At 33.8% G+C, this 20,997-nt stretch overlaps 4 protein-coding genes across 7 annotated transcripts; 1 reads left to right on the top strand and 3 right to left on the bottom strand.

Annotated features, from left to right (window-relative positions):
- Positions 1-638: 638 nt before the first annotated feature.
- Positions 639-7,638, bottom strand: LOC124438395 (E3 ubiquitin-protein ligase HACE1-like). The gene is made up of 27 exons (XM_046988526.1): positions 7,479-7,638; positions 7,133-7,224; positions 7,010-7,064; positions 6,768-6,857; positions 6,598-6,702; positions 6,400-6,475; positions 6,034-6,111; positions 5,905-5,958; positions 5,747-5,829; positions 5,577-5,673; positions 5,373-5,474; positions 5,144-5,250; positions 4,706-5,076; positions 3,889-4,573; positions 3,741-3,812; positions 3,582-3,669; positions 3,354-3,465; positions 3,190-3,290; positions 3,028-3,115; positions 2,655-2,804; positions 2,505-2,566; positions 2,299-2,433; positions 1,760-1,891; positions 1,583-1,681; positions 1,378-1,448; positions 1,193-1,306; positions 639-1,050 (listed from the first exon to the last, which is right to left on the bottom strand). Exons 2-27 carry the CDS (start codon positions 7,194-7,196, stop codon positions 948-950), a joined length of 3,294 nt encoding a protein of 1,097 aa, XP_046844482.1. The 5' UTR covers positions 7,197-7,224; positions 7,479-7,638; the 3' UTR covers positions 639-947.
- An 885-nt stretch (positions 7,639-8,523) lies between these two features.
- On the bottom strand, positions 8,524-12,062 carry LOC124439339 (fukutin-related protein-like; the record flags this gene model as incomplete). Its single annotated transcript, XM_046989563.1, has 17 exons — positions 8,524-8,807; positions 8,890-9,008; positions 9,087-9,200; positions 9,311-9,443; positions 9,516-9,608; positions 9,674-9,744; positions 9,820-9,904; positions 9,989-10,046; positions 10,119-10,169; positions 10,333-10,432; positions 10,522-10,629; positions 10,706-10,737; positions 10,813-10,983; positions 11,507-11,562; positions 11,652-11,773; positions 11,849-11,905; positions 12,023-12,062. Coding segments are annotated over 17 exons (1,620 nt in total), but the record flags the coding sequence as incomplete, so codon positions are not given.
- Positions 12,063-12,293: 231 nt separating this feature from the next.
- On the top strand, positions 12,294-14,722 carry LOC124438357 (mechanosensory protein 2-like). Of its 2 annotated transcripts, none has more exons than XM_046988424.1 (7): positions 12,294-12,451; positions 13,057-13,166; positions 13,442-13,514; positions 13,659-13,741; positions 13,816-14,075; positions 14,146-14,224; positions 14,310-14,722. In XM_046988424.1, the coding sequence occupies exons 1-7, from the start codon at positions 12,412-12,414 to the stop codon at positions 14,502-14,504; spliced, it is 840 nt and encodes a 279-aa protein (XP_046844380.1). In that variant the 5' UTR covers positions 12,294-12,411; the 3' UTR covers positions 14,505-14,722. The 2 variants fall into 2 exon arrangements, with proteins under 2 accessions (XP_046844380.1, XP_046844382.1); XM_046988426.1 differs by lacking the exon at positions 12,294-12,451 and adding an exon at positions 12,926-12,980.
- LOC124438356 lies at positions 14,605-19,959 on the bottom strand. 3 transcript variants are annotated; one of them, XM_046988423.1, is made up of 6 exons: positions 19,891-19,959; positions 18,976-19,525; positions 17,625-18,903; positions 16,440-16,766; positions 15,201-15,901; positions 14,605-15,122 (listed from the first exon to the last, which is right to left on the bottom strand). In XM_046988423.1, the coding sequence occupies exons 2-3, from the start codon at positions 19,505-19,507 to the stop codon at positions 17,828-17,830; spliced, it is 1,608 nt and encodes a 535-aa protein (XP_046844379.1). In that variant the 5' UTR covers positions 19,508-19,525; positions 19,891-19,959; the 3' UTR covers positions 14,605-15,122; positions 15,201-15,901; positions 16,440-16,766; positions 17,625-17,827. The 3 variants fall into 3 exon arrangements, with proteins under 3 accessions (XP_046844379.1, XP_046844377.1, XP_046844378.1); XM_046988421.1 differs by having other exon boundaries at positions 17,625-19,525; XM_046988422.1 differs by lacking the exons at positions 14,605-15,122; positions 15,201-15,901; positions 16,440-16,766 and having other exon boundaries at positions 17,568-19,525.
- Between the last annotated feature and the right edge of the window lie 1,038 nt (positions 19,960-20,997).

The raw sequence follows: 20,997 nt of genomic DNA, 5'->3' as shown, positions 1-20,997 counted from the left end.
AAAATTTAAACGTCAAAAGGAACCCATAGGTAGTACTTGCCTTACCTTAACATTCTTTTACTTTCCTTTAAACAACAGTACTGACGTTTATTTCTTTTTTGCGTTAAAGCTTTAAACTCGTGGTGGCAGAAAGTTCGTGTCTGAAACGAGATGATTGACAAAATTTGTACTTCAACATTCTTCAATTATATTTTTCTTCGAAGCATTTTCTAACCATCAATACGCAAAACAGCAGTGTTTCATGGAGAAAATATAACAACGAAACACTAAGTACATCTCACATAAGTAAGAGAACCAACGCGACACAACTTAAAACGCAGAAAGAAGAACATAATTACAAAGAAGTACAAACACATATTTTCAAGTAAATTCAGATACGTACATTACCTCTTCTTTACTGATGTACATTCATACTTAAAATAACATGTTTGTTTCAGTCTGCTTCCTTTATAAGTTTCAAAAAGCAAGCATTTCCAAGAGCAATATCTCAAACACGAAGCCAAAGCATTGAAAGCAGTGAAGCGGTAAATGAAGAACTGAAAATTGTGCTATTTTTGTTTTGATGTCATTGGCTGGTTTTGGAGCCGGTGCTTCGTTGCTATTGGCTACACTTTTATGAGCTTTGATACAACATTAGATATGGTATTTCCGTTGAATAGAATATATAATTAGATATTTACACATTCTTTTCTTTTGAACAAGGGAGATTAATTGGTGGAATTATTTTCTAGAGTTAATCGTTCAAAAGAAATAACGGTTTCACAAAAAACAATAGGTAGCTTAGATGTTTAGATTCTTTAGGAAATCATTAGAAAGTCACCAATAAGTACTGTGTTGATGAAGATTACAGTCTTATTTAAAAAACATTGGCATTAATTTTTGTCTAAAACTTTGACGGCACAGTGCCTCTAGTAATTACAATACATTGGTGTTGATCTGTAAACTTTTCAAGCAAAATCAAATCCTTGACTGCCACAACGTAATGCGACAAGTAATCTTTCTTTCAATTGTTCCTCTGATCTGTACTCAGGAAGTCTTAACATATTGAAACTACAAATTAGAAGACAAAATTTAGCTAATGATGAACACTGCACTCCATTTCCTAGCTTCAGAAAAGACAACACAAAGGTAAAGTACATAATAAGAAACAAACATATACTATAGCAGTTTTTAACTGTTACAGTAAGTTTACCAAGTACTAGCGCTGGGTAATAGGTTAGGTTTGAATTCCACTTTTGAAATACAGAACTGATGTGGACCACTGGTTCCAGAAAGATTAGAGAATCCACCAAGAGGTACACGAGAGCTAATTAACGACAACAAAATGAATCAGAAAACCTTTTCAACTTCCAATAAACTTATTATGATTTTAGATACCTTCCTGTGGCGAACTGTAGCAATAATACAACATCTGTTTTCGATAAAGAACGTAAAACCTTCCAAAACCACTAAATAAAGAAATGGAAGTTAATTTCGGGGAAGTTGTCATAAGAAAGGGAAAGTCGCGTAGGAAAACAAAGTAAGTTGGATGCAATATTTTAAAGAATCCATAGGACATGGGGAGAATACAAAGATTACATACCAAAATAACTGGAGATTCAGCATCATAACCATTAGCATAAGTAGTGTTTTTCTCCCAATCTTTTATGTCAACTTCGGGTAAACCAGACATTAGCAATTCCTACGTGAAGATAAAGATAACCATGTAGTTTAGGAACAATAATAAAATAAAAAGTACATAGAAACACATAAAAATTACCAGTTCGTATTCATCGAAGAGGGAAACCAGAAAATGAGGGATAAATTCATGAAATCCATCAAGAAAACTACATATTTGTGGACGTATAGCACGTGTCAACTTGAGATCAGCGACTAACTGGACATACTCAGGCTTGAAAATATCAACATAAATGATGATATAGCATATGTAAACAAACACCTTCATGAAAACCAACACCTACGACACAGATAATCATTGTAAACATATTCAAAAGTGAAGTTAAATACAGAGTACCATAGTACCACACAGATAATCATTGTAAACATATTCAAAAGTGAAGTTAAATACAGAGTACCATAGTACCACACAGATAATCATTGTAAACATATTCAAAAGTGAAGTTAAACACAGAGTACCATAGCACCAGACAGATAATCAATGTGAACATATTCAAAAGTGAAGTTAAATACAGAGTAGCATAGTACCAGACAGATAATTAATGTGAACATATTCAAAAGTGAAGTTAAACACAGATTACCATAGTACCAGACAGACAATTATTGTAAACATAGACTTACTTTATTTTCTTCAGTAACCATTAGTTGACTTCCACCAGTTTTTAATTCAACTTCTTTCATTGTACCAAATACATCAGTCTCAACAGCAAACGTAAGGTCAAAACCAAGATCAGTTATATCGTTGTCTAGTATCCACTAAACACGAAACTTTGAAATTACTAACTTTCAAGTCTTTCAAGTAAGTCTATCATAAATATTTTAAATACCTGCAAGTTCTTGGCATACTCAGGATCAATTGATGACACATCTTGATAGCTAACAGGTACACCTGTGGATATGTAAGTATATGAATAACAATCAGTCAGCAGTAATAGGAAAATCCATGAATTCCTAAAGGAAGACACATGAAACATTACCCAAGATATGTTTATAAAAGGATCTTGTAAAATAAACGTTGAGATGTAAACGATTGTACAAACTCAGGCCAATAATCCGACCGGCAAAACGAAAATAGTTTAGATGATCCGGATTAATGTCGGAGTTACTACACGGCTGGAACGTTGTGCCTAGGAATTGAAAATATATATAATACAAACAGTGAAACACGGTGGTGCCCAGGTATGTCCACCATCACATTCTACAGTTTCGATACATCGTTTGATTCCTGATAAATGATCTTTCAAGTTATCAATAACATTTCATAATGTGAACAGTAGTCAAGTTTTTTATGTTTTGTATTTTAAATGGTTATTCGTAATGAGAAACTATATAAAAATACCATTAACGTACCATCAACGGATTGAGTAAATAACGCATAGTCCGGATTAAGAATTTCCTTAGATAACAAATCCAACCATTCCTTGGTAACACCACGACCCTGAGCAATGAAAACGATGTATTACTAAAAAAATGTCCATTTTTAAAAATGAATTGTCCAATGGTTAATCTCACCACACCAGGCTCTCCTAGAAAGCGTACGACAACATATTTCTTCAGTATTTCCGTGTTAATTTTTGACAATACCTCACAGCTCGTGTTGAACAATGTGTCACCTGCAGTAAAAACGCCATTTTGAATTATCTTAGCTTTTAAATGTTGAAGGAACAACACTTTACCTCTTTCTACTTCGATAACATTTCTTTCATCAACGTTAAAAGCACCGGGACCATCTTGATTGTTTTGCTTGAATAGATTGTCATAAAACCATTTCTGTCTTTCTTGAAATGGCTAAAGAAAGCATAAGATTGCCCGTAAATACATGAAGCATTCGTTACTTTTCTCCATAAACACCAGAAGCTCAGTCGGGACAAAAACAATAATTTTGATATGTGTACAAAATATACCTGAGCAAGGACAACATGCAAAAATTTCTGCATCAAAACAGGACTATCCAGAAGAAAATGAAAATGGGAAAATAAAATTTTCGGATTTCTAGATGAAAAGGCAAACAGATCAACTTAACTTAAAGATAGGACAGTGTAAAAGACCATTGCATTTCATACCTCGCAACAAGAGCTTGCAAAATTGCCTCGTGTCTATTGATGAAATCTACGAATCTTGGAGGAGCACCTTCGCTTATAATATGATATAAGAGTATCACTTAGATGAGCAGGGTACTGGCTATAATTTCATCAACTTTTCACACCTTACCGTCTGTCCCAATGTGATTGGTTACAACAAACGAGGTAAAAACCATGAGTAATAACACACAGACGGTCAGCGGTCATTGTAATGACGTCACTATCGACGGAAGGCAAAGCAGAACTTATGATTCGTGAGTCAAAGCGAGGCTCACAATGGTCTTGGTTATCATTTGAACCCAGTCCACTCATATGATTTTCATGTCTGTCATAATCATCACGTGATCGGACGTCAACATGAGTTATTGACGTCAAATCTCTACCTTCTTCTGGTTGATAGAAATGTACATTTACATTACGGTCAGACGAAAAGAAACGATTACCAGGGGATTGCTCGGGTGTACCAGGACTATTTATGGATCGTTGATTAAACACATGACTATCATTGGGATTATTAAAGCCATGACTAACATCATCATTGAATGAATTGGCAAGGTTCATCTCGATTGCAGGTTGACTGAGTCTAAAAGTCGTATCACTACCCATTCGCAGGAGTTTATTTCGTTCACTGCATAAGCGATAAGGTACTAAAGCAGCAGCAACATTTCGTGATACGTCACCCCCAAGACGACCTGAAGCAGATACACTTCGTGATAATGAACATTTAGGATCACACAATAAATCATCTCGTTTAGATGAGAATGAATTTCTTGGAAATAATGGTTGCGACATGTGATGGGTTACAAAAGATTTCTCTGAAAGAAAAATGATAAAAAATATATTGTTTATGAGTTGGTAACACACAAACTGAGGATGACACATATGGTGTGTTACAGTGTGTATACAATTCCTAAATATACACGTAAGTACAATCAATTCATGCTTACCTACACCACTGTGTACACCTTTATCCTGCTCGTTACAATCTTCTATCGTTACTCCAATATCCTCCATTTCATTGAACAACAAAAGAAACCATTCATCAAGTGCCTGCCACACCTCCTCAAGTGGCTCAAAAACATTTTTATGCACAGAATCTGTTTCATCGCCATGATTAGAAGAACTGCTAATGGAACGACCAGTAAATGCTGCACGAATACGACTGCTGGTACTGTCTGCACGACCATTATAATTAACGCCAGAATTATAAACACTAGAGCGTGGGTTGTTAATCAAGATAGGGTTGACAAAAAGTTTGCAGGCAATTCTAATGACTCTCAAGAACTTGGGTACTGCAGCTTCAAAGTCACTGGATAAGCTGAAATAAAAAAGAAATTAAAACTAAAGATTTTCTTTTTATTAGCTCTTTGCTTTAGATCTAAAACCTTAGCAACTCCAATCCAGCGTTTGCTGCATGGCTGCCAAGATCAGATAAGATTTGGTTATGTAAAGATGTTTTACAATGGCAGAGATATTGAAGAACTTTTTGAATCTAAAGAATGAAAAAATCAACAGCAATGACGTATGTAATTGATCTTGATAATATGAATAATGTATAAGCACACTGGTGAAAACAGTTGACACAATATACCTCTAATGTATAATCTCCAATACCTTAGATTCCTCAACATGCTTTGCTTGAGCCATGGACAGTAATGATGAAAGGAGTTGTGGATAATACTCAAGAATGAGGGCACACACACTCTCATAACCATTCTACAAAATGTCCAAAGGATAATTAATGATGTTTAATGATAAAAAAAACAAATAAAAATGACATATATAAAACATTGAAATAAGACATTACAATCATTAAACCTTCACAGCAATTTCAAGAGGACTTTCATTGTCATGGGTACATAACATTTGTGCACCTCTACTAAGTAATAATCTTACGCAATCTTCGTGACCATGTCTATATGAAACAAAATATTTAAGAAGCTCAGATGCATAAAAGATCAAAATATTAATGACCAAAAGAGTAAAACCTGCAAGCATAGTATAGAGGTGTACATCCTTTGCGGTCTGCTTTTGAAACATCAGCTTTTCTTTCCAACAACAAAAGAACACTCTACGAAAAAAACATCACAAAATTATTAAGAGCATATTGATGAATTCATTAACACAAAGTCAAATATTGGCATACAGATGTGTGTCCTGAAAGACATGCATTATGAAGAGCTGTTTGTCCTTGAGAGTCCTGAAATAAATTGTCAATAATCACTTCTAAATATCAGAGAAAACAATGGAAGTCAACACCAACAAGTGGGACCACCTCAATATCAACATCAACAATATGTCTCAGAAGCTCCCCCAGGAGTTCTGTTCTACCATTTGATGCAAGCCAATGAACCTATAAACATATTGGTTTGCAATAAGTCCATTATATCCATTGTACACAAAAGAAATGACAGCTTGAAACTGCTGTTAAGGTTTTATGATGCATCATTAAGTTTCGTTAGGTTTTCAATTCATCATGAGGTTTCCATTATCAAAGTTTAAGCACAAATTTACTTTCATAATCGATTTCTTTTGAAATTTGTGTAGAAAACAACAAACAAACACATAAATTAACAATTGATTCAAACAAACATATTTTAGTGAAATATTAACGACAATTAGGAAAGGTATAAATACATACTGCTGTCATTCCCTCGTTGTTATGTATATGAATATCAGCCTTATACTCGAGCAGTTTTTGAATGCACTTTGTATGGCTATAAAATTGATACAACCCTTCAATATTATCAATACCAGCATAATGAAGTAGGATTTACTAAAATAAATCCCCTCTATAGTTTATACATCACACAGTTCATACATCCAGATAAAAATTTACCCGTTTCTTGCAGACAATTGAAGTGGTGTAACTCCACCAATATCTTGACAATTTACGTCTGCTCCTTTTCTCAGCAAGAATGCAAGACAGTCATAAGCTCCAACGCTACAAAAATATCACAAATTGACACAAAGAAAAGGATGCAACAATGATATTAAATTATCTCTTACTTGGCAGCAACATGGAGAAGGCTTCGTTTAGCCCTGCTACCTTTATGGGACACATCATAGGAAGAAGATGAAACAAGCTCTGACACAGCTCTGTAATTTTCGAGAAATGAAGATGAAACCATGAGACACCATATTTGTAAAGTTAGACAATGTTGAGATCTCTTGAAAAATTGTCTTCATGAAAAACAACATATTTCTATCTCCATCATGCATTGCAAGGTGCAGTGCTCTATATGACAAACCTGTGTTGGTTTTGCATGACCATTTGCATTAAGATACAGAAAGCTGAATCATTATCTAAAAATAAAATGTAAACATACATAATTTTGAGAATTCATGCAGCGAAAATTTCAGCGTACTTGTACCTTCAGGTAAATCAGAGGCTCTTGCTGTACGAAGCGATCGGGCCAGTTTCTGAAGAGTTTCCATTTTTGCTGTCACACCTCCAAAGTTTCAACTGAATAGACAAATATAATATACATTGAACAATTAAAGTTTTAAGGTCTACTACAATATGTATATGCCAACATTGTTTTGTCATAAAACAAACGTTACAAAATCAAAGTACACAATTCCATGTAAAATTTGCGAAACGCTAACCCATGCTATTCGTATTATTCTTCATAGAGCGGGCCTATATTGCATTATTAGTTCGGTATGCAACGGATCACCTTGATAATAAAGTAGAAATATAGTAAAATCTACACTTACTCTCCGTCGTTTGATGCTGAAATTCGTATGTACTTAACATACCCAGAATTGCTAACCATATACAAAACCATTCGACATAAATTGAAGCATAAAATATGGGCAAAATAAAGAGGGAAGTACCCTGTTATGCAATTATAAACACAACTACACAAATGATGTTGAACTGACTGTGATTGACTTGGATTGGCTTTAAAATTTCAACCAATCAGAAGCTGTTATGTTTGTTGGCGGGAAATTCTTCATTTTTGTCTCTTATGGTTTCTGCCATTGTTTTGCTTCTGCATTTTCATATCATCGAGATTTCAAACATTGAACAACAAACTGAAAAGTAGTTTTCGGCACGTAATTGTATTCATTGTTGTTCATTTCACATAAAGGTCTTTATTTTTCCGTTTTCCGTACAGTAGTTTCATGTAGCAAGGTCAGCCGGAAACTCGCTGAAATATGGATTTGAAGCATGAAAAACAAACCAAAGAATTTGGTGTAATTAAGCAAAGCAATGAAGAATCGTTCAACTTGGAAAATGCACCCTCCAAAAGCCAACCAACAACACCAAACAGGTACTAAAGCTAAACATGCAGACAAACGTTAGGTCAGATAAATACTTTGGGTCATTATCTCGCTATTTATCCATTGCAGAAACGAATCCCATAAGCATAAAAACGCGAAAACAATACATGCTGCATTTTCATCCAAAAGCCCAGCACCATTGCTCTACAGTCACAGCAATCTTCAAAGAAACACACAACAATTTGTGGACGATATAAATGCGAAAAGAAAACGGGATGCTGATACACTGGCAGGTCTTTACCGTAAAAGGACTTTTCAAACATCATAAAAATAACAAAAATTTACGATAAGTCAATATTTATAATTGTCATTCAGATGTGCGAAAGGCTTTAGAAGTACAAGCAGCAAATACAGGAAACATTATCGAAGAGACTTTGGTAGGCATCTATGAGGAAAATAGCAAAACGATCCAAGACAAGCTCCAGGAAATATTCGCTGTACTAGACAGAATATGTAAGTCAAAAATAACGCGTAATTTTTCTTCATACAAACAGATTTTGTCATCATTTTTTACATTTTCAGCAAATCTTGAAAGAGAATTGAACGAATTCAAGCAAGCGTTGGGCCTGTTTTATCAAGATGTTCAACCACTGCATCAAATGCAAAATCATTGACGTGAAAGACAATGGTGGAAATGGAATGAATATTTACATAAAAATTACATAGATACCATAATCTTTCATTCACTGAAACTGTTCTAGCATATCTTAATACAACGAACGACGTTTTTCTTTGTGTGTTCAACTTTTTCTTTTTTCTCTAAAGTAGAAATGATATAACTTTAAAACCCAAATCTAAAAGAGTTCCGGCCTTTTTTAAAACATTATCACAAAGGGTATACTCTCACTTTGATTTTATTAGGATTTGGAAACTGTGGATTTTCTATAACACCTTTTCCAAACTTCATTTCCAAAAATTCACGATAATTATTCGGTACTGAAGCTTGAATACCTGCAAATTCTGTATTTGTGGAAACAATATACCTAAAGATATCAATGGGTCTGTTTCCTAAAACAATAGTAAGAATTATTTTACTACCTAAAGTTTCCAAAGGTTTTAGAAAATGTGCAGGAAATTCGGCATCTTGACGATGTGTTTCAAACCAAGTATCCTTGGTCATAGTACCATTTCTTTCATAAAATGGAAAAATATCTAAACAAAAAATGTTCGGTATTTTTAAAGAAAAATATGTTATTCTGATTTCTTGCACACAAATGTTTTGTGAATTAGAAGATTAAAAAATATGAGAAAATAACACTTACCAACATGCAAATGATTCATATCGCTAAACTGAACTCTGTAAAATTCTCCTTCGTTGGCTTTCTCCCAAAGAAAACCTTCATTGTCTAAGTATTTCTTATGAGATGATTCTTCAATTTTCTGGAGTTGCTTACACTAAATAAATTTCCTATATAGTCAGTGCTCATAACTAAGAGTACAATTTATAGAATGAAACAAGAATAACACCTTGATAACATCATGTTTATAAATACCAACATCAACATCATAGTCCCATGGTATTATATCTTTACTACGTACAGCACCAAGCAAGCTACCACCCTACACAAAGAGGAAAGTTAGATAGCTATAGTAGAAGAACGAAAGAGATACAGAAGACGATACACCTCCAGCCAATAGCTAATGCCACATTCGTTAAAAATTTTAAAAACATAACGCATCGTTTCCTTTAAATGTCCTAGGTAAGAAAATAATGAAAGAGCAATGGTTGAAACTAACGTTAGCACAATGAAGGTAATGATCTTTAACTTACTCATACAACAAGGTGGTGTCCATTGTCCATTGTAAATATATTCTGGCATATCATCAACAACAGTTCCAAAACAACGCGACGTTTCCTATATTACACACACGCAATCAAATTTAAAAGTAAAACTATGATTCAAAATCTACAAAACATTACAACCTAATCAATCATTTACCTTCCTACAGCCATACCACTTTTCAACACCATTATGAGATACAAGTTTCACACCAAGTCTAATAAATTATAAAATTCCTAAATATAACTGATTGAAATCAATGCCATGGGAAAATTGACAGTTTTGCCACCTTTTATAGGAATACAATAATCTTTCTTCTTTCTTTTGTTCATATTTCCATCTAGAAAGAAAAGAGATTCAATAAACGTGTTGAAGTTGAAGTTGTAGAAATATTTAAAAACATAAACTCATAACAAATAAATCAGGTTGCACAAAAGACGAAGAGTATTCTGGTAAGAAAGGAAGTATGCCATACAAATGAATAATATATGTACAAAGAGTACCTTTGATGTGGATTGCTGAATAAATCTTTGCCAATTTTGAAAATGTCTTCTCTTATAACAAGTGTTTTCCATCCTCTAACAGCAAATTGTATGAACAGTGCTATGAACATTATGTAAAATTTAGCTAGTACTAAGATAACTAGAGAGGTTTAGAAAATTAAATGAAACAAGTAAATATGAAGATTGTACCTTGAGGAAAAGGCCTAAGAAATGGTTCACTTAGTTTCATAAAGTAAAAAGTTGATAGGAGCAATGCAATTTTAGAAGAGCCTGTTAAAGCATCACAAACACGATTATCTATATAAGATATGGAATTAATGTAAAAGGAAATCAAAAAAAAAAAGACTTCAAATTACTGGATGAATGAACTTACGTGGTATGTCTTCAAATGAAAGTGTCCATTTTCTATCAACACATTTGCAGGAAAATGTTTTAACTTTAGAAATTGCAATATCAATGGAATGAGGACCAAAAATCTACCTCAAATCAGCGGTAAGTTGTGCACACTTTGATTGTCTATCAAGAGGAAAAGCTAGAATCTTTGGATTATCTCCTCTCTCCAAAATATCCTTGATAATATTATCCAGTTTTTTAGCATTTCCTATTCGTGTAGCATCAGGTAAAATCAGTACATACTTTGTCTTTATATAGCTTAATTAAAACAAATAGAAATATCAACATTTATGGTAAAGATTACGTTTAAAACATACCTTAAATAGAAACACAGATCAACATCTCAAGAAATTTTAAAGAAAGTGGAATAACTTTCTCAGTAATAATATTGTATTGGGGGCAAGATGCAGTTGACAGTTGCAACAGGTCTGTTTTAACTTGTTAGAAATAGTGAAAAATACACACAAAAGTATTTGCATAGCAGTACTAAATAAGAAGATGGCTAACCCACTGATAAAAACATAATTTCCTCTACAACTTTAACAGATATAACAACGACAGGTTAAAGTAAATGGTTTGAACCCGGGAGTATTGTTACATGTTTGTAAATGATGATCGTCCAGGTTAATAACTCTGAAGATGACTACCGCTAAGGTTGTCAAAATGTCAGTCAACAACAACAAAAACAGTCCTTCTCAGGACCTTATTAACCTGGACAATCATCATTTACAAACATGTAATGACAGGTTAACAAACATAAAAAAAACAACATTCCACTTACAGCGATGGTTCACCCCATTCTTTAGGACTGCCAGCTGGCTGCTCTTGAACAATTATCTAAAGTTTTTTGTCATTTCTTTCAACATGTTTATTGACTAAAATGACTACAGCAAAAAGGTTTTATCAAAGTAGTAAAATACATTTACATTTTCATCAGGAATGTTTAATGGAGGATAAGGTAACTTTTTAGTGACAACAAATGTAACTTGATGAGGTAATTTTTTTGATATTGAAGTAAGAGTACCATAAATATCATTCTCAAATTCCTCTAAAATAAGATAAATATGTTATTATTCAGTTTTATATATGTACATTTGCTGTCAACAATATAAAACACACTCACCAAATTCATAGATCAATATTGTCAGAGATATTTCACTAACTGGATAGTTAACACTATCTAAAAATAGCAGAAGAAATATTAAATGTGGAGAAAGCTATCAGTTGCATAACATATGACACAAACACAATATTTTCATAACTAAAATGAGAACTGGTTTCATATATATTCACTTACTTACTTTGCACTGGTTGGTGCTCTCCAGGTTTGTAGAGAAATAGTAGAAGAAGCACCAGAATATTTATGAAAAGAAAAACTAAAACTATCTTGAAACGTACACAAAATTTCATCAAATATCATTAATGTAAATCATTTAATTTTTAAACTAATTATTAAAGCAGTTGTTCTTGACATTGTTCAACGCTGTCCGAAGAGATATCTCGCGAAAAACTCGCATGTTGCGAGTAAATGTATTAACACGCGTGGACAACACGCGTGAAATGATTCATAATGCAGCTGCAAGTTGCTGCAAGGGCAAGACCCTCCACATCGAAGTTTGGTGGTGTAAACAAAATCTTGTTGCGTAGGAAATACTTTCTCTTTTTTTATTGGTGTATAACTTAAGTATGAACACGAAAGACATCGAAAGTATAAACCCAGCTAAAGGTAAACGTAATACATGTGTTTTTATTGAAGAATTTGACATACTTGACCACCTGTCACATACATTGTCTTTCCTCCGAAGTGGCAAGTGCTCAATTATAAAATCCTTGGAGTTTGTATTTGTACTGTACACATAGATTTTAAATATTTGTTTTTATTGCTACGCTAAATTTGTACATTTGAATTATTATCTAGCTTCAATCTTTGCGTTTTCATATTCAAAGATTTCCTGCGCAAACATGAACGTCAGATGATGTTTTCAAAGTCTATCGTTTTGTGACTTTTATCGCGAAAATATTCTTATAAATAACATTTTCATAGCTATGCTATCTAAAGTAGTTAACGTTGCATTTCACAAACATTTTTACGACATCATTCACATAAGTATGAGTTAATCATTTATAGGACTAACCCCCCTGGAGGGAGAGGCTGGGTGTGAATAATATTGCGCAATAAATGTTCGAATATTGTTCTTGTACTTAAAACTGCAAAATGGAAATGAAAAATGCTGGAGGTTATAAGCAATTGCAAAGTATTTAAAATTGACATAGAATGAAAGATTTAAAATATTTTAATTATGTCTGACATTTAAATTATTAATATTTCAGATCGGCCAGACGAAGGCTTCTGCAGTGGAATATGTGCTGTTATACTCACAGTTCTTTCATTCATTCTTGTCATATGTACCTTCCCTTTATCTTTGCTGTTTTGTCTCAAAGTAAGTTCATAAAGGAATTGTAATTCCTAGCATAGTTTTGATTTTGATCTGGCTGATTACATTTATTTAAACTTTTGCATTATTTATGATTTCTTTGTATGTGTTTCAAAAAGTATTGCATCTCCATAAATATCTGACTTAAATTAAAATAAGATAATTTCCTAAAAGAACTCAAACTTAGTAAAATAGCTCACACATTATTTCATTGGTGTACATATTCAACGTGCTGTTATTTTTTATATGCTTAATATTTATCATTTTCATACCCAAAACAGATTGTTCAAGAATATGAGAGGGCTGTCATATTTCGTCTCGGTCGATTGATGTCTGGTGGAGCAAAGGGCCCTGGTAACAAGTTTTTACTATTCACATACATATCAAGGGCTTATACAGTTACATTATTTTTCATCTCAGTATATGTTTTATGATTTAATGTATGAACTTTACCTTAATTTAGGCATTGAAAAAATCACTTTTATTGTTTATTTCAAGGTCTATTTTTCATCTTGCCTTGCATTGATTCGTATAAAAAGGTTGATCTTAGAGTTGTTTCATTTGATGTACCTCCACAGGAAGTAAGTATCTAGTTGTAGCAGTCTTCATCCTTTAAAAGACAAATGTGTTGTTTATTATCAATTGATATTTTAAGATCTTAACCAAAGATAGCGTGACAGTTGCTGTGGATGCAGTTGTTTACTACAAGATCTATAATGCCACAATGTCTGTTACCAATGTTGAGAATGCCAGTAACTCTACTCGTTTGTTGGCTCAAACAACTTTACGTAATGTTCTTGGCACACGAAGCTTGAGTGAAATTCTCTCAGAGCGAGAGACTATCAGTCATGCTATCCAAGCAAACCTTGATGAGCCCACTGACCCATGGGGTGTAAGAGTAGAAAGAGTTGAGGTGTAAGTAGATTGGTTCTACTGTAACTAGAATTTGGGTATTATTTTGACATTTTCACTTTAATGCTTCCAGTAAAGATGTACGCCTGCCTCAGAATCTCCAAAGAGCAATGGCTGCTGAGGCTGAGGCAGCAAGAGAAGCTAGAGCAAAGGTATGTGAAATGATCTATTGAAGGTTATAGAATGAATGTTTAGTCCATGAATTAGAAAACACTCAATGTAATGTTCACTTTAAAGGTGATTGCTGCTGAAGGAGAAATGAATGCATCACGAGCTCTAAAAGAAGCAGCAGAAGTGATTGCAGAGTCTCCTCAGGCTCTTCAATTGAGATATCTTCAAACATTGAGTGCTATTTCTGCTGAGAAAAATTCAACCATAATCTTCCCTCTTCCACTAGATATGCTCAGTTCCCTAAAGAATTCTGCATCGTAAAATGTGCTGAAATGTTTTCCTTCATCTTTGTTATATGACATTTCAAAATATATGAAATATGTTGTATCCGATTGTTTTTCAATTGCAATGTCACACATTGTTTGTGATAAATCCAATGTAATCTTGCTATACATTTTATAAAACTACATTTGTATAACTAGCTTTAATGTAGGTTGGCATTACCTGGGTCACAAAATACAAGTCTTTGATGTGTTTAATTTTGCATATTTTTCATATTAATTTGCATATTAATTATGTTTAATGTTCAAAATATTCCCCTTTAATGTGCAATATCTGCAACATTATCATCAATAAAAAATAAATTTGCAATATGTTAGATAGAAAATAAGGTCTATGGACCAGTTTCTGGGTGAATTTCACACAATTTGTTGCATAAAAAATTGATGCATTAACTCCTTTATCCCATGAAAGTTTGAAACTGCTTTAACTCTTCAAAGTTTTTCATGAAGTTGAGTGAGGCAGTTGACAATGAAGTTTATGTGATTGTTGATATTTTGAGAACCAAAAGTGTGTGTAGCTCTGTCAAATATTTTAAGATCTTCAGCTATGTCTTCATCAGGTTCTTCAAGTGATTTTCTTAAGTTCTGCAACATTGTACTGCGTAAGAGATAAAACAAATCAATACAACGAAAGAATTCTTACAAATAAAAACATAAAAAAATGAAAAACACTCACATGGTACTATTGACTGTTTTCTTCCTATCTTCACACTCTACATCAACTATCACATTTTTTTCATCCACTTTTTTATCTTCCATTTTATTTTTCATCTTTTCAACAACGAAATCAGTGGGGAAGTACTCGCAGTTGATGTCGTGAATGCCACTGGCTAAAGTTTGTGCTTCTCTCTCGCACAATCGTGACAGGACATTGACTTTGCTTCCTTTCTTTTTTGTCTTAAGATCATAACGTGACACAAGATCGTTTCCAGTCGTTTTTGAATGACGTAGATAGGCAACCATCTCCGACCGGCCAAAGTACTCAGGATGCTGGCTTCTTCTACGAAGCTCGCCAAGCGTCAACGGTATTGCTTGTAACTTGTTCACAGGGCTGAATAGGTTGTTAACATATGTAACAGTTTCGCTGTCGTCAAGGTTTTCTGTTGCAGCTTTTCCAATATTACCACCAAGGACATCTTGAGATGACTCAGTTAAAGTACTCATTTTTTCTTGTGCATGATTACTGGTTACATCTGAGAGCGGTTTCTTGTAAGTTTGAGACATTCTATGATTTTTCTCATCGCGTACATTTTCAACTTTTCTTCTTTTCCCCGAGTCTATTTTTATTTCATTACTTTCTCTTTTTAGTTTCCAATTTCTACTATCACCCAAACACATAACAACACAAGACGCCATCGTGATACAAGTTGATTCAAACTACGAACAACAGATAAAAAACTGAGTCAGTTCCACTTTGCTAAGATAACAACTTTCTCAGTTGAGAAAGAAAGCGTTTTAAAATAAGAACATTTCAATTTCATTCTAAGCATAATAATTTCACAAATAATAGGTCCTGAACAAATGCATTTATTACAATGAGTTGCTTTGATTAATTTGGGAATACAATCACAATCTTCATCAACCAGAGTAACAAGAAACATTGTAAGTTTAACATGACAATTTTGGCTTCAAATAATTAGAAATTTTCAATATGTTCCAGATGTACTATGAATGGAGTACACAACTTATACTAAAGTCAGTCAACTGTAATGACACGATCAACAATGTTCATCAGGCTCTTAATAATCTCTAGTCATAAAACATCTTGTGAACGTCTCTTCATGCTCAGTTTGACAACGCAACTTGGAACACATGAAACAACAACTAAAATATTCAATGTATCATGCATAGAAAGACATTATCTACAAATATCAACCAATTCTGATAATGATATATCGGCCCGTTAAGGACTTACCTTTAAATCTTGCCTTCCTTAAGTGAACTATGTAAACTTGTAGATTTATTTATCCAGATAACAATTTCAGATTTGATCACAAGGTCATGATGATTCGGCCACGAAGAGAAGACAAACAATAAACTCAACATGCAAGCTTTGTTAATATAATAACCAGAAATTTCAATAGCTCCCTATCGCATTCGATGTATTCAATGCAACTAAACTCCCGTGACGTTCATTATCTAATTATGTTTGCTTGAGCGCGTACCACATATCATAATTAAATATAGCACCATACAACACGTAGCCTTCTTTGAATGTTTCCGTTCTTCAGTCGTCACTAAACTAAAAAAAATGCACTAGTTTGGCATAAAGGTGGAATCAATTCCTGTTTCGTTTCATTTAAATGGTACACAAGATCATTTTATGTCTTAGGGGTAATGATTTAAATATCTTTCATCAATGTGGTCATCAATGCATAACAATGACTTTACTCTTGAATGCGTTTAGAAGGTCGGCAATGATAAAAATTTTCCAATATGTGTTTTATGGGAAGTTTTAAATCGTAACAAAACGAGACATTATCATTGAACTATCTGAAAATTACATTGATTCATATTTATGACAATTAGAATGTCGCAGGCTCCCAGCTGTCCCACTTAACCCTTCACAGATGATTAACCACTAAAAGATAAAGCTGTCTGGAAACACGAACATTACGCAGTAGGCTCTCTTGTGTACTACAACCACTAATTGCAAAAAACAACATAGACAGATAATGAAAAGCTATAAAAGCCAATACAGGATTTGGTCAACTATAAGAAAATGAAAAGTTAAACAGAACGAAAAACATTTTGTAAACATTATTTTGAATGGCAGCAATGTCAGTAAAATACCACAAAAGATGGAAATTGTGTCAAATATGCTATAAACCTAATAGCTATACAGTTAACATTAATGGAAAAATCTCTGGTACAGATGTACCCAACGAAGCATTAAAGATAATATATAATAGATACTATTAAAAAGAAGTTCGTCAAGCTTTTCGTTGGCTAAAATTGTAGTAGAACTTTAAAAAAGCTGTTTGATTTTTACAACTTGTAACTTTATCATGCATAGAGTTTGATATAAAACAAAAACAGCACATCAACAACGAATCTTCTCGTATATTTGCATATTTAAGACCAAAGCATTGTACAATACCTTTTGTTGGCCTCATCATATAACACTTCGTCGGATATATATTTAACATGTTGTAGGTTCAAACATAGTGACTGTTTCTTTGTAAGGAGAGCAAATGAATGCTTGAAAATCATTACAATCATATTAACATGATATTTAAAAAATCTTGATCTGATGACTAAATTTTCAAGCAATTTATTCTATACGCAAACAAAATAGGCTATTTAATGTACTTTAAGTTTCTTGTAGACATATAGCAGGAACAACAAACCAACAACTTCGACGAAAGTTAGTGTCCAAGCCATTGCTATTTTTTCTGTATACAAACTACTCCCAAACAAAGGTCCTGTCAAACCTGCAATTCGATTAAAAGATGTAAGTATTGCGTGTACAAGTCCCTGATTGGCTGCTTCAGTATGTTTGGAGACCAATGATCGTCCTACAACAACAGTGACTGAGATTCCTATACCGGCGAGAAATATAGTTATGAGAAAACTACATAAACAGAGTTTGCTTCCAGGGATGGAGTAACTGAGGATGATAAAGGATAGAGTTGATAAACAACCACATACGACGGCAGACAGCAAGATGACACGGTCGGAAATTTTAGGAGAAATCCACCAAAGAATAACAAGAACTAAGATAATCTCCATTCCCCATACGGTATATAAAATACTGACTTGGTTTACACTCCATGACAGCTCATTTTCCGCAATCAAAGGGGTGATACCTTGAAGGCAAGTATGAAGTACATACATAAAGAAAAGAAGATAAATCAAAGCTACAACGTGACTTTTCGAAAACATATCATAAATAGCGACTTTGAATGATACTTTGGCGGCAATTTCTACAGCTTCTTCTGGTTCACTATCAGATGACGTCAGACTATTCTCCGAAAGCGAGCCGAATGTTGATTTATTAGATTCAACAATTACTTCATCACCATGTGATGTATGATGGGATGCAATGGAATCTTTTCGAAATTGGACATTACTTATGTCTCCTATATCATCATTTTCCACACCATATTTTGCAGCACCATCACTTCCTATAGTTTTCAAGGCAAGAGCATCTTCGACAAAAGACAACAGAGTCTTTTTTGGTTCCTGAGGAGGATGAGAGTCTGCTAATGAACGGACATATTTCTTCTTACTCGTCCGTTTTTCAGGCTGATTGATTGGTTGCGTCTTCGGAGATTTCCGGTGATCTTTCGATCTCTTTTTCTTGAGTTGTTTTGCTTGAGAAGATTCTAGATTGACGGGAGGCTCTTCGTGAAGCAGATGATAATTGTTTTGTAGTTCTAGCGATAAGTCAAAAACACAGAAGATCATAAGTAAAGAGACAACAATCCAAATAAAACCCATCACAAAACCTGGTGATGTTCTGTAGTCAATAAACCACGAACCAATACTGAAATCAATATTGCGTAAAACAAGATTAAAAGCAGGTCCAACTGCAGCACCAAGGAGATTGCATCCTTTCAAAATGGCGAAGAAGCGTGTACGTTGTTCATTTGTCGTGACTCTAGTCATTTCACCCCACATTGCAGAGATGAAACCTTCTCCAAAACCAGCTATCATGCGACCAAGCAGAGGAAAGCCCACCCAAAATGGCAAGGAATACATGAAGTTTCCCACAATTTCAGCAATGTTCCATAAAAAGCAAATCCATTTTACTTTACGGGTGATATCAGCTAACCGTCCGACTATAGCTGTACTTAAAATACCCACCATGTTATAAGCAGACAGCACCAATCCAAGATACCAATATTGTACATGGAATATTTTCAAATACAGCCATACAGAAGGAAATATTACGGCATATTCAACACCCATAAAAAACATGCGGGTTGAAAATGCAATCATTGTCAAATTGCGTTTTTCGATGAACTTTAGCTTTCTCATGATATGAAATTGTAATACCTGAAAGTAAATAACATTTAAAACATTGGCAAGTTGTAGAACTTTTGGAGCGTGTCAAATTACGTTTAATTGTGCAATGTTTGTATGGAAGCGAAATCTTTCATATTCCGCAATCGTTATGTTGATGGTACAAGAAAAGTAAAGGTTCAACCATAGAACGAATTATTCCTTATGAAATGAGCAGGATATACGACACACAGCGATTAATAAAAAGCGACCGATTATAGTAACATTATTCAGTGAGCGAGCGCAACTCATCCTTCCTCAAACGACAAATGAAGCGCAACATATGCAATCTCTTGTGATGTAATTTGAGATCCTCTCCATTATATAGAACATTCAGTAAAGAATTTCAAAGATCTTACCTTCGATTTATAAATTTTACCACACAAACACACACATCACGCCTTACCAATTATCAATGTTCACTTATATTTTCAGGGGGAGGGTACAGGTATTTTCAAGGGTTAGAGGAATGATTAACGATGTTGCACTTGGTACAGGTCAGCTCTTCTATTGGTGGATTTAATATCCGTTGAACGCAAAAAAAGGTTAAAAAGGTGAATGAAGAGTTATCTAAAATGCTGTTATCGCAAGACTGCCAAAATATTTCTATTAAGTTCAGTGAGAAAAGATCAAGTTAAAATATCTCAAATGTTTGCTAAGGATGATGATTTTGAAAAGAAGAAACGACAGGAAATATATATTTCAAACCAATATCGCCTCATTTAACTCATATTACTGGATGTAACTATTATCTGAGGTGTTGCTAAAGTGGAAGAATACATTTAATCTGAGAATGTCGTTTGGCCACAAGAGAAGAAAAGAAGCACCAAACACATTGAAATGAAAGAATTTTCTCTCTGTTGAGCGGAAGATAATATTCTCTATAGCAAAACCAATATGGAAACATGATGCACGTGTTTCCTCATGACTGATAAAGAAGAATGAATAGTTCATTAAATATTCATTTCCATCGGACGAGAAAACATTGATGCATGACTCTAGCTTCGTATAATGTGGCCACAAATGACAGAAATATTTACTGGGATACGAGTATACTTATGGTAAAGTATGCACTGCAGTAAAGAACATTACATAGAGATTATGGTGAACAGTACAATTTTTGGCAAAGTAAAAGCAAAGCGCCTCAAGATTTAGGGGGGAAATATGGTAAGGAACTAAGGTTTGATAATGTCTGCAAATTTGTAATGTCATTTTAACCCAACGCAAGTAGATCCATAACATTATATATGCTCAAATGTAACTTAGTTGAATTTTTTGAAAGATAAATATGTATATATTTGTTCTACGTTGTTAGACATGCTATTTTTAGGAAGATCATCTCGATTTATTTGATGAAGACATTCAATTTTCTAAGAAAAAGATCGTGACAAGTAAAAGCTAGAGACACGAGGGAAAGTTTGTAAGTTTATTTACTGATTTCACCGAGTTTTTACGGTGGAATCACT

The sequence above is a fragment of the Xenia sp. Carnegie-2017 genome, unplaced genomic scaffold (assembly GCF_021976095.1).
Source record: "Xenia sp. Carnegie-2017 unplaced genomic scaffold, XeniaSp_v1 HiC_scaffold_19, whole genome shotgun sequence".
Lineage (NCBI taxonomy): Eukaryota > Metazoa > Cnidaria > Anthozoa > Malacalcyonacea > Xeniidae > Xenia > Xenia sp. Carnegie-2017.
The sequence above is the reverse complement of the archived record's forward strand: the minus strand, read 5'-3'. Positions and strand labels throughout refer to the sequence as shown.